This window comes from Salminus brasiliensis, chromosome 20 (assembly GCF_030463535.1).
Source record: "Salminus brasiliensis chromosome 20, fSalBra1.hap2, whole genome shotgun sequence".
Lineage (NCBI taxonomy): Eukaryota > Metazoa > Chordata > Actinopteri > Characiformes > Bryconidae > Salminus > Salminus brasiliensis.
Window position 1 is genome coordinate 32,575,907 of NC_132897.1, and position 13,195 is coordinate 32,589,101.

Genomic DNA, 13,195 nt, shown 5'->3' on the forward strand with positions numbered 1-13,195 from the left:
GTTGCCGTTGTACGCCAAGAATTTGCTAGGGTGCTTATGTCTGTTGCTCTGATGTTTCAGGTGGTTGCTGAGGTGTAGCCACGTAGGCACCATGTTGTTGCTATGGTATTCCAGGATTTGCCTGGTTGCTAAGGTGTTCCAGGTGTTTGCTAAGTATCTAACTGGGTGCATTGGTGTTGCTGATATATTTCTTGGTGGTTGCGATGGCATGTCAGGTAGCTGACAGTGTTCCGGGCAGTTGCTATGATATTTCAGGCAGTTGCTATGGTGGTTGCTATGGTATTCCAGGATTTTGCCATGGTTGTTGCTTGTTATCTAAGGGGATGCTTTGGTGCTGCATATATATTTCTTGGTAGTTGCTATGGTATTTCAGGTAGCTGACAGTGTTGACAGTGTTCCGGGTGGTTGCTATTGTACTCCAGGAATTTGCTAGGGTGTTTGCTATGGCGGTTGCTCTGATATTTCAGGTGGTTGCTAAGGAGTAGCCAAGTAGGCGATAAGTTGTTGCTAAGAGGTTTGCTATGGTCTTAGTTGCTAAGTATCTAGATGGGTGCTTTAGGATTTGCACATATATATATATATATATATATATATATATATATATATATATATATATATATATATATAATATATATATATATAAAATTTCAGGGAGCTGATAAGGTGTTCCAGGTGGTCAATATGGGCACCAGGTGTTTTGCTAAGGTGGTTGCTATGGTATTTCAGTTGTTGCTGCTAAGGTGTTTTTTTGTGGTTGCTGTGGTATCTAGGTAGTTGGTGAGGTTTTCCAGGTTATTGATGTGATTGTGCTAAGTGGTTGCTAGGCAGTTGCTATACAATCCCAGGTGGTAGATATAGGTGTTGCTGGGTGGTACTACACTGTTGAAGCTAGGTGCTTTGAGGAACCGCACCGGCTCTTTGCGGATAAGACACAAGTGCACACTGATACCCGATCTAGAACCACATGTGAAGGTGACTGGAATCTGATTGGAAGAGACTGGATTTGCCAGATCTGATCACTTCAGCCTGGTAATCTGAGCGTAGCCCATGTGAGTACAAGACCTGCCCTGTGATTGCAGCCAGTTACAGAAAACCTCGCTTGCCCTTTTTCTGTGGCGCTAAATCTCCACCTATCCCAGCCCTCAGGGTGCAGTCGTACGGTCACTCCCGCTGACATCACCCTCTAACGCCATCTATTTTAGGTCACCGCCTCAGATTTTTAAAGGCGTACTTCACCGGGCATACTGGATCTTCCTACAAAGGCTAGCAGTGGCTGTTTGTCTTTTTATCATTTTAATTTCGCACCCACAACCAGTAGCGCTCCTGCTCTCGCAGCGCTGGGTGGTTGGAGTAGTATTTCAGGTGGTTAATAAGGTGCACCTAAGCATCAAGCATTGCAACATAGGCCTTGATAGGGCCTAAGATAGGGGCCTGGGGGGGTGCAAGTCTGCTCTCACCAGATATAATTATTCATTTTCTGTTTTTGATTGGCAAGGTGAACTGATGTTGGAGTGCCAACGGCATCAAACTGGAGGACTTTTTAATGCCAGGCTTTATAAAAGAGGGCTTATTGACTTTGCTGCCATTGACCACGAGCCACCTCCATAGCTACGGAACGACTGGACTCTAATTTGCACAATTAATATTCACAGTACAGTGTTGAAGAGTTTTAATGAAGAACACACAAAAGGAAGGACAGGTTTAAATGAACAAGACTGCAAACATGAAAAAAAAAGAAAAGAAAAGAAAGAAGATAGCCCGTCATTCTTCTCAGCCCGGAAGATAAAACACGCGAGCCATTTAATATTCACATTTCATTGCTGTGTCCATCCCCTCGAGTGAGTGAGAGAAGAATCTACTGATCAGATCTGCTATTTTATCATGATGCTAAAATCCATGTTTTATTTCACATGTTTACATGAAGCACAGGTCAAGAAAACACATTAAAAGTTCAACTTAAAAAAAATAGAGAAAAATGAATATTACAGACTAGAAGACAGTTTACATGTAGCAAAAATCATACTGTACAATTTATAAAATAAAAGTAAAATTGCTTTAAAAAGAAGATAAAAGTGAAGTGGCTTATCAGTGGCCTTGTTTGATGATGATGTCTGACATGTCGTCCACTTTCTGAAGTTCCAGGTTCTGTGGGTGGGAGAGCAGAAAACAGAAGGCGAGGTACATTAAAACTATATAAAACACAGTTCTAATAGGTGGCTTAACACTAAACCTAATTGGCTCCCTATTAACATTTTAAGAAAGTATTGAGTATGCCGGCAATACAGGGGGTAGGGATCTATTTCAGTCACAGCCATACTTAAAGAAAAAAACCCCTGCCTTTAACACTGGCAGATATTTTCTAAATATATTTATATTAAATATATAAAAATGGCTCAATTTTCTAACGTGTGGGTGGGGGACATATTGCTGTTGGGTAATTAGGTGTCTTAATAATGGAGTATAATATTGAAACCCATAATATGAATATAGAAATCATATATTGCTTGATGATATTGGTTATCTGAACTGGTAATGTGAATTTCTCATAAGGCAAGTGGGATTCACATCACTGAAAATGTTCTCCATCTATTAGTGTGTGTAGAATAACTGATTAGCTATTGACTGGAAAGGATGGAAATCTCACAGAAGCCACTGGGTGGGCCGTTTCAGCTGGATTTCCAATCTGCCCGCTAACTTCAATTCTAATAGTTTTGATCGGACAGATCTTTCTGCTCTTTCCCCACTCAGAAGAAACAGTCTGTGCACTCAGATAGGAGATTCAGTTTAAAAATGCATTCCTTTAAATAAATAATGACCAATGCATTAATATCTATTATGTTATCTAGTTATTTTCAGTCGAGCCAGTCTTTCTACAGCCAACAGTGGTGCAGTGTTGGGTAGGAATGAAAGGAGCACTCACTTTTTCATTGGCCAGATGCAGAAGGGCCACGAAAGCCAATGGCACGGACAGGTTATTGGCCATGGTGGTGGGCAGCCTTTTAAAAAGAAAGAGAAGAAAAAAGATGAACAGATGAATCGTCACCCCGAGGTAAGGGCAGGGTTTGGCGCTATGGCGCATTCCTACACAGGCTACGGTGGTTAAAAGATGGATGAGCTCCCTACAGGTACTGTCTGGTAAAAGCACAGTGCACAGCTGAGCTCTGCTGCTGGGAATAAAGCTCAGGTCTCAGCTGTGCTACAGTTTTCTTTATTACTCAGGAGTCCTGGAGGAGATCAAATGGCACAATTCGAAAGAAGCAACAGGAGGTGGTTTACTGACCACCTGGGTGCTGAACCTGAGGAGCAGCTGGGCACTTGCAGCAGGAGGGCTGCATGAGGACAATGCCAGTATTGTAAGTACGCTGCTGCTGCTGCGCACTGTGAGATGCTTTGTTATATTGGGGATTCCACAGCCTTATGAAAACATCCTCCACCCATTTGCATTGTATGTAACATGGTTAAGTACACTGAAATATGAAAGCATGGGGTGAATACCTTTGTAAAAGCGTCTTGGTAGATTGGCTGAAGGACTTTTCTCCTGCGACTTCTGGACTCGTCCCACTTTCCACCTCCTTTTAAATAAAGGGCAAAAATTACACTGGCTGTATAATGGCGCTTTGCACTCTCTGCACTTTGTGCGCAGAAAAAAAAAAAAAAAAAAAAAGCCATAATGAATAAATACCGGAGCTGATTTTTCCGGGCTGTCAGTCAGGAGGCTCCACATGCTCGTCTTTAACCTCTTCATGTCCATCTTTTTGGCAGTCTTGGCATAGTTAATCTCAATGATATTCACCTAGGAGTGAGACAAAGGCCATAAGAACAGTAAGCTGCTTGTACTAGAATACTCTTAGAGACTTAGAGACTTCACACACAGGGGAGCCTTGCTCTTATACTCTCAGTTTAACACTGCACTTTGTGTACACCTACTTTGTGAGGCTCTGGGACCAAGCAGTCTTCTCCGTACGTAGAGACACCGTCCGCGTCAAAGTTCAGTCTGTCCACCACAGGCTGAGAATCATCTGGCCCACCAAAGCCCTCGGCATCGTCATCACTGTCCCCGGCCTGCAGGTACAGGGAGATGGGGAGGGGTGCGATGTTTGATCAACGCATTTATTATTATTATTCTACTGAAGTATTATTTGCAGTTCCCCCACCACCACAGACTAGACAAGTCTCAATGTGGAACACAGGTCTAGTGGACTTGAGTTGAAAGCAGAAGCAACCGTTCAATTAGGGCGATGATCAATGACAATTATGGGTAAAAATATTTGTTAAAGGCTCGATAGTGATGTATTATGTAGACTGCAATGCTCTACAGAAAGTGAAGGGGGCGATACAGTCCTATTCTATACTACTGTTTTATTTGAAAAATGCTCTGTAATGTTTTTAAGGAATCCCTTGTAGCACAGAGCGCGAGAGAGAGAGAGAGAGAGAGAGAGACAAATGCCTGTAAGCAGCAGTGGATACATTGGTCTGCCAGAACAGTGGTTTCTAAACCAATTCCAGTCCTCAATGCCCTTCAGCCAGGCCAGTGTAGACTGGTTTTGAACACAGCTGGGAGTCCTAAAAACTCATAATAGGTACCATTGATTGTCAAGCGAGCTTTGTGTGTGTGTGTACCTGCAGCCCTGGGCAGAAGTTGGCCGTATCATTGGCGTTGTTGTAGTCGTACTCTCCGATTTCCTCTGTAAGCTCACCAGATAACCTCTTCTTTCCTTCTGCGCTGAGCTGCAATACAATACGACAAACACAGTCAGAACAGTGGAATATTGTAATGATGTTCCAGAGACATCAATTTATTATGATCTAATTATACCAACAAATATTATACTATACTGCCAAAAGTATAGTATAAAAAAGGAGGGGGGGGAGGGGGGGAGGAATCAACATACTTATGGCCCCAATTAGGTGATGCCAGCTACTTAGCATAACTGTGGGAGTTTACAGAGCATGTTTTAAGTGAGTCACCGTGTTGGAGGGCTTGAGGCTGAGCTGGGACAGGTTGCTGAGAGGATATTGAAAGTCTGCCGGCAGGGTGGTTTTCTTGTTGCTGCTGTTCAGAGCGGATTTACTGATGGTGGTCGCAGCCTGGAAACAACAATGCAGCAATTAAATCAGACGTTGCCTAACATCAGAGTACTCAGCCTTCATCAGTTAAGGAATAAAGAAATGATGAATGTGCTTAAAATGCACAGTAACACAAATTATAATGGATAAAGCGGAGTTGTAGGAATATAAGATACAGGCCCCTAAATTATTGTTCATTTCAGATCAGATACAGCTGTATCAGGGCACACAAATCAGCGCATGTGACCTTACTTTGGTGACACGGAAGTAATTGTGAAAGTGGATATCTTCGCTGAAGTCGATCACCAGGGGATTCTTGGGTGCGCGCTTCTTGGGTTCCTTCTCTGGTTTGTGATCCTCTACAAGACACATGACATACATTTATACATATGGCCTTAAGACCATCGGTACTAGAAACTTCTTTCTACTAAATTTCTACTCTGTTTTTTCTCTGCTCCCTGTTTGCTTCTGCTCTCTCCAATTTCCCTCCTCCACATGAGTGCTCATTAATGAGGCAAGCTATAGTTCACTGTTCTTAGGCTGTGCTAACTAAAAAAAATGGCTGCATGAAGTCTCTGATCTCTGATCCACCATAAACTTCCTTCAACCGCCACATGTTTATAGTCAGTGTGTTGCTAATGTCATAAGGTCCATCTGATAGACCTACAAATCTAGCCTCACTGTCTCATGTATTATTAGCAGCCGTGTTCGTGTTTGAACTCACGTTTGTGCGTTGGCTTGAAGAGCCAGTAGCCTGGGCCGACCCACGTGGCCATGGTGCGGGGGCTGAAGTAGGAGTACTCTCTGGGTTTATCGGACAGCTGGAGGCACATGGTGGTGATGTCCGCTTCTCCTATCGGTATGACCCCCCTGCAGAGAGACAGTCGAACATCACGATAAGACTGAATGGAGAAAGCAACTGGCTACGGAATGGAGCTCTGATTGAAACAGCTTATCTTGACTCTGAACCCGACCGTATAGATAGCACTGAGTAAAAGCTACTGCCGCTGTGTTTAAAAAAAAAAAAAAAAGATATCTAAATGTCTAGAACATGGCTAAGTTAATGGGCACTGAAAAAGTTACCGTTTCTCAGAGTTCCGAGCGCAGGCCTCTTTGTGCTCATCAAATGCCTCCCCGCAGTCTCCCTGCCCCATCTCATCTCCATCCGCGTCAAAATCCTCAAAGTCTGGAGCCTCGTCTACGTCTGGCTCGATGTCAGCATTGACGTCAAAGGCGTGCTCACCCTGCTTCATCTTCTCCAGCATTTGGTTCAGGTTAGTGCTCTGCAGGTACAGAATCACACACATCCTGAGTCTTACTAGAATATACTGATCTGCAGGCCTGAAGGAAATTCTCAGTTGTTTGAAGCAAGGGTCACCTGACATTTACTCTCAGATTTTACTGGCTACAACATGTTTTTTTTATTTTCTTTAATGGGAACATAACCTGCCTGAACATGTCCAACTCAAGATAGCTCATCTACCCAAGAAGCCTAATTTAAAGGATGCTCCTCTAGATCTTAAGTCATTTCTCTGGGCAGTCAGAACCCATAACACATAAGCAAGCAATTCTGGTCACTCGCCTTTAAAAGGCTACGAAGTAAAAATGCTGCTTTACCTGGTCAGGTGTCCACTGGGTGAAGGAGAAATCCACCAGAGATGGGCAGATAGACTTCTCCTCCAGTGCTTTTAGGCTAGCTGTAGATTTAGGGAAGAGGAAAAATTGAAAAAGAAAAAATTGAAAAAATTGGTGCGACATGTTAAGCACATTATTATTTATTTATTTATTTTTACACTGGACCGATTGGCCGTACCTGTGAAAGGTGAGGCGGGTGCGTGTTGAACAGGTTCCGGGGAGGTGGGTGGCCGGGAGTGGAGCAGGGTCATGTGGGAGGGGAAGCGGAGCTCGCAGCGACTGTCTTCGCTGAACAACACGGACAGAAACACACCTGCTGTGCTGTTCTCATCGAAAGAGGCAGCCATGCGCTGGAACATGGGGTCCACCTGCAGAAAGAACAGTAGTAGAGTATGTTTAATACCATGTTTAAATGTCTACAACATTGAGAAGCACCAAGTTAGAAAACCTTCTGCCTTCACCTCACACTTCATCTCTGACTCCAGCAGGTTGATGTTGCTCAGGTTCTGCTCCACTGTCTTCTTCTGAGGCCTTTTCTTCGGGGCTTGCTTGGCACCGGGCTGTTCGCCCTGTCCGCTCTCTGCTGCCTCGGCCTCGTCTTCAGCCTCCTGACCTGGTGCATCCAACAAGAACAAAAGGTAAGACTTTATATAGACAGATCACTGAATGCGTTAGAGAAGACTGCCTCTCATTGATAAATGCTGGAGGAATTTTTGATAAATTACTAATACTGTTCCAATTTTCAATATGGAATCAGTCACTGGCCTTTTACTCACCAGATGGAGGCAGAGGGCAAGACCACACATGAATCTATTTGGGTTCAGCTACAATTGCCTACTTTAATCTTAATTTTTCTGACATTATTTAATAATAATAATAATAATAATATTTATTTAAACCATAAATCTTAATATACAGATGGATTTGCCATGTTACCCAAGATTAGGACCACCCATCATATATCAAAAGTGTATAACATTGACTGTTTATTGAACACTGGGGTGTAGAGCATGGAGATATGGGCCACTGGACATGGGGCACAACACAACTCCACCTATCAGGAAAGATGATCTTAACACTACAAATGTTTTTGTGAAACTTGGATCTAAACGTAACTACATGGTATTATGTAAAGAACCAACCACGCTCTCTCACCTTCTTTAGGTTTGGTCTCAGCGCCCAGTCCTCCCAGTACTCTATAGGCATCAGCGTGAACTGCATCAACCCTCACAGCATAGATCTTAGTGCTGGCATCCAGGGTTCCTGCAGCCACCTTAAAAGACGCGCACACACAGTTCAAAAACCGTGTAGTGTAGGCATTAATGTGGTGAACGCTTCAAATCCTGAAAATCTACCTTGAAGTTGAGCTCTGAATCTTTCTGCTTGAGAATATCGGCCATGTAATCGATGAGGTGCAGGCCAAACGCGTTCTTCGTGGTAATTTTCTGTAGAAACAAACACAAAGACGAAAGTGTTCATATTAGTAAACAAGCTCAACAGGTATACGGGCAACTCGGAGAGAATTTTCGAGAGGTGTTCTGGTCCTCACTTACGTTCTCCGTGGAGAGCTTGATGCAAGTGGAATAATGCTCAGAGATCTGGGCTGATGACAGCTTGGGAACAGCAGCAGGGGTCCCTGCATTACTGTAATGAAAAATAAGCATTTCAATTACATTTTACATTACTACAGTAACAGTAAACGGACAGTAGTGCTAACAGGACAGGAATAAAGATTAGAAACAAGCTCAATAAACTGACTTTAGGTAGCGTCCGATTTGCCTGGATCTGATCTATTCAGTGTCTATTCAATAGAGCTGCACTTTAAACTGCTTTCTAGATAATAGAAAACCCTTAGTGTTTTGTAGTGCCAATACCAGTATTCACCATCCATCAGTCCCACCTGGTGGGATATGGTGTGGAAATGCTCAATATCACAGTTCTACACAGCATCAGTGTGTTTACTACCGAACCCTTGGTTTATCCAAACCACTTGTTTCCCCCCCCCCCCCCCTTTTTCTTTGAAGGTTTACCTGTAAGTTCCAGCCTCGTTGATGGAGGAATCGGCCGCACCATGGAGGTCGATAACTTTGGACTTGCGTCTTTGACGTCGCTCCTGTTCATCATCGTTGCCCTGGATGGATCCAAGAAGCGGAGTACTGCTGGCAGACAGGGCTGCTTTGTGCCCGAGGGCCGGGGAAGACCACTGCCGTGGCCGGGACGTCGGGGTGTTCACTGCACTCATACCGCCTGTGAGCTGAAGGAATACAGAGATGAGCTGATTGGTAACTCAGAGCCACAAAAAGCCCACAAAGAAATCTCTAGCCTCTATTTTACCATCAACTTGCCATGTAAAACTCAGAAGACACATGTAGGTTCACTGGTGGGTTTGGATTTAGGATAGTAAAAAAAAATGGCTATATTTGTCTTGCAGTCATGGTGGTGTCTGGTTCTGATCACCATCAGTTTTTCTGCAATTACCCATTGCACATCAGATCACTGATCACTAACAATCATAGTTATTGAATAAATATTTAGATTATTTTGGTTGAGTTTGAGTTTAAATGGCAATACTTTAAACTTTAAAGTACATTTGTACTTTAGACCTTTAACTCAATAAGAAGCTTCACTGCAATCCAATAATAATAACTAGTGCTAATAATCGCAGTGTTACTGGTGTTAACTTGACATTATAGCCTACCTTTCACTCCTATTGGGCTCGTAAACTATTTCTGCTCCATGTTTTTATTAAGTTGATATAACTGATTATTATCTCTGCTTTAGTGTGTGTTTCTCTCCATTAGCTATCGGTTAGCAGCGTTAGCTATAGCTACCGTACCAGCCCAAATAAACTAGCTACAGCGACACAAAACCCACATTAACCACCAACTTAAACAGTTAAAGCTTCGCTGCTAAACAAGCTTGCGATTAACTCCGTGTTTAACCCGTGTTCACAAAGTTGTAAAAGTTAGGAGACTTTCTTTTTCTCAAATAAAAGTTAAGCTAGCAAGCTAGCGAGTCTAGCCAGTACAGTGTTCCAATTAACACCCTTGCGCTCTTCCTAAAGCGCCTACCGAGTGCGCAGGACAGCGGCCCCCTCAGCACGCTACTCAGGGCACACAGCGCGTATTGGAACACCGCCGGGCTTTAACCATCACTTCTCCGCAGCAAATTCAAAAGCGGAAAGCAAAAGCGCATCTACTTACTTCACACGATGGCGCAATCAGAGATCCACAGAGCTCAGTGACCGCTCCGAAACCGTAGGAGTGAATAAAAAAGAAATAAAATAACTAAAAAATGTCGGTAAGATGAACTTTACGTCCCCCCCCCTCTTCGCCTCCTGCTCTCCGGCTCCCGTTTGAAAATTAGCGCCGAACGGTTTACGTGCGTCCTACGTCGACAGTGACGGCATTGCGTAGCCGAGCTTAGCGCGCCAAGAAGGCTGATCTGGAATCAGGTGTCAGGATGGGACGTGTCGGACAGTCAGGCAGGTAGAGCCTTTAGTCTGATCTCGGGTCAGCGTGTGGATGAAGTTATTAACGTTCATAACCAGCATTGTTTATGTGGAGACGCTGAACTGCGCGAGCTAACACGGTTTTAATGGAGGTAGTAGTTTTGGGTTTAGATTATATGCGTTATATAAACGTAATATACAAATATATTTTTATTATCATTAATTATTATTCATTATTATTTAAAAGAATAATAAAATATACTATACACTTATATATTGAAATATTTTTAATTTTGTCATACATTTGAAGTTGTTCATCGTCTCCAGATTTCATGATGAATCGGCTGTGTGGAATCGGAATCGTTCAAAAAATTGAATCGCAATTATAATATTGTTATTGTGTTATTTCTGTAGTTTTTGATTATTATTCTTAAATTAAAATTCAATTAATATGATTAATGTCAATTATATAAATTAGCCAGTTCAACGAATTAATTAATTAAGCCATTACTGCGTGTGAGTTTCTAGGGTTGTAAAGATCCTCATTACCATGTAACACAGTGGTGGGAGTCGATGCCACAGAGAGTCGATTCTATGATTCTCAGGAATCAAGAATCGAATCTAAATCTTTCCGATATTCACGTTGTTGATGTGTTTACTGGATTTAGCTGGAGCTGCTAATCTGCTAAATCAACGTGAACGTAGTTGTAGCGCTCCAGAATGCCTGGATAGGGTCAAATAAGCCACATATTTAAACACGGGTTCATAGCATCTGTCATAACAGTGTATGTATGTATTTATTTATTTATTTATTTATGTATTTATTAATGCACCTAACATTTATGTGCAGAAGTGAGTCATCATTTACTTAATGAATGTTAACATCTTCTAGCTAGTTACCATGTGTCTTGCAGTCTGGAAAGGAGGAATCGACTCTTGGAACCGATTCCTTCCACATAGAATCACTTTCTGAGTCGACTCTATCGTCGCTGGTCTCGCTCACACTAAGGCTAATTTAAATAGCTGATTCAAACTGTAATGGTCAGCCGGCGCCACCTCCTCTCTGCACAAGGTTAATCAATATTAATAGATTTAATGGGTTCTTTAGAGAAGACAGTGGTTCTGTAGACCCATGCCAACTCAGTGGACATTCATCTCTGTGATGGGAAGCCTCTAGTAGCTAGCTAGCTATGTGGTTCTATGAAGAACCCCCTTAGTAGGTTGTCTGCCTGGTCAAACGGCTCTGTAAAGAACCAAAAAGGGTTCCACATATGTGACAAGTCAAATAACTGTCCTGCTTGTGGTTCTAGATAGAACCAGAACAAGTCAAAGGACCGCTTGACTGATACCAATTCATATCTTAGGTTCTCTGTCAGCTGAAGTGTCTCCTCATAGATGGAGAATTAAGTTCTTCAGGAGTTCCTTAGTAACCTAGGCTTGATATAGTATGACCTAGAACCCTTGAGTGTACTAGTGCTTTATAGTTTTGGTTTTGCTGCTACATATAAAACCATGAGGTTCTTTCAAGCACTGTATGTGAAGGGCCGGTTAACCAGTGAGCTGTTCATGGATTCATATGCTTTTTGAGATGTCATGGATGGTTCCACATAGAACCATTGCCTTTACTGAAGAACCCCGTTTTTAGACCTTCACTGTTTGCCACTAGGTGGCAGTAAAGAAGTATACACTTTGCTCTCTAATGTGATTCCAAACTTCATGCCTTGAGGAACATGATTCCCAACCATCCATCCATCCATCCATCCATCTTCTTATCTGCTTCTTCCTGGCCAGGGTCACGCTGCGTCCAGAGCCTGCACCTGGATCATTGGGCACAGCGCAGGAACCCCCCCTTGGACTGGTCGCCAGCCCATAACAAGGTAAAGCCTCATTTAAATGCTGCAGTGGGATGACATGTAGAGGGGTGGCCTCAGCCAAGTCCAGTATTCAGGTCATTCCCTCATTCCCTTGTGGCGAATCCGTAAGAATCCGTACCCCATTCAGGTACTGGTCGGATCTCTGTCTCTCTGTCTCTCTGTCTCTACCTCAGACACGCTCAAATACGCAATGGTAGCCGGGGAGGACGACGAGTTTGACTGTGGGAGTTTATTGTTGAATGCCAAAGAACACTTTGCAAGGTCAGGAATTAATAAGGGATGTCGAACCGCAGCCAATTATCTCCCCACTGCCGGAGCATCAGCAGCATCACAGCGCTCCAAAAAGTGCATCGTTAAAATCCTCGCTTTGCTCGGTTCCCGAGTTCTTCGCTTGCTGCTGTGGAGGTCACGGATGGTGGTAAAACCTTTTTAAAAACTCAGAATTTTAATATCGCAAAAAAACATGAAAAGGCCTGAATCTAAAGTCTGGGTATCCTGCATGGCTTTCACATCTTGTAAACCCTTTCTGTAGGCAGCATTGAGGGATTATCTCCCATTCTTCCTGCAAAGGGCTTCCGGTTCGGTGAGGTCCTCTGGCCGTCTTGCTGCTCTGCTCTTTGGATGTGCATGTTTAGGTCGGGGGACTGTGAGAGTTTTGTGTTTTGAGGATCATTATCCTGCATGTAGAAGCTCATCCTCTTTTCATCTTCAGCTTTTTTACATTTTTTTTTTTTTTTTACAGATGGTGGGATGTGTGTTTGCTTCCAGAATTTGCCCCCTCCACCTAGGGCTGGGCGATTAAGGTAAAAATACTATATAACGATATTTAAAGACTTTTTTCGCGATACACAACATTTATCACAATACATGTAATCACAGACTAAAAACATCAGTAGCGACAGATTCTCATAAACCACTTTTCAGACACTCTCCCGAACTGAATACAGTGATTTTAATGCAACATCCGCTGCACTTCATTCAATTAAATCAGTCTAATTACACTGTCAGCAATGAAACCTGCAGCTGATCAGTGTTTATTAAGCACCAACGGTATCCTCCATATGCTTAGAAAAGCATATTGTCGCCACTATACGATGAAATATCGTCATATTGCCCAGCTCTACCTCTATCACTGAAATGTTCTCAGTGCCACTGGCTGCAGCACAAC

The 13,195-nt window shown here is 42.9% G+C and overlaps 2 protein-coding genes across 2 annotated transcripts in view; one reads left to right on the forward strand and one right to left on the reverse strand.

The window, feature by feature from the left end:
* Positions 1 to 1,698: 1,698 nt before the first annotated feature.
* On the reverse strand, positions 1,699 to 8,950 carry ncaph (non-SMC condensin I complex, subunit H). Its single transcript, XM_072664701.1, has 17 exons — positions 8,733 to 8,950; positions 8,256 to 8,346; positions 8,058 to 8,147; positions 7,858 to 7,975; positions 7,164 to 7,315; positions 6,881 to 7,070; positions 6,685 to 6,764; positions 6,151 to 6,350; positions 5,792 to 5,937; positions 5,320 to 5,426; positions 4,969 to 5,088; positions 4,621 to 4,728; positions 3,928 to 4,062; positions 3,683 to 3,793; positions 3,496 to 3,572; positions 2,921 to 2,996; positions 1,699 to 2,145 (listed from the first exon to the last, which is right to left on the reverse strand). The coding sequence occupies exons 1-17, from the start codon at positions 8,942 to 8,944 to the stop codon at positions 2,086 to 2,088; spliced, it is 2,073 nt and encodes a 690-aa protein (XP_072520802.1). The 5' UTR covers positions 8,945 to 8,950; the 3' UTR covers positions 1,699 to 2,085.
* A 2,999-nt stretch (positions 8,951 to 11,949) lies between these two features.
* LOC140542319 (tetraspanin-15) overlaps positions 11,950 to 13,195 on the forward strand; it is a 118,317-nt gene continuing 117,071 nt past the window's right edge. The window contains exons 1-2 of the mRNA XM_072665254.1: positions 11,950 to 12,030; positions 12,770 to 12,830. The gene's annotated coding sequence lies outside the window, so the exon portion shown is untranslated. The remainder of the gene's footprint in view (positions 12,031 to 12,769; positions 12,831 to 13,195) is intronic.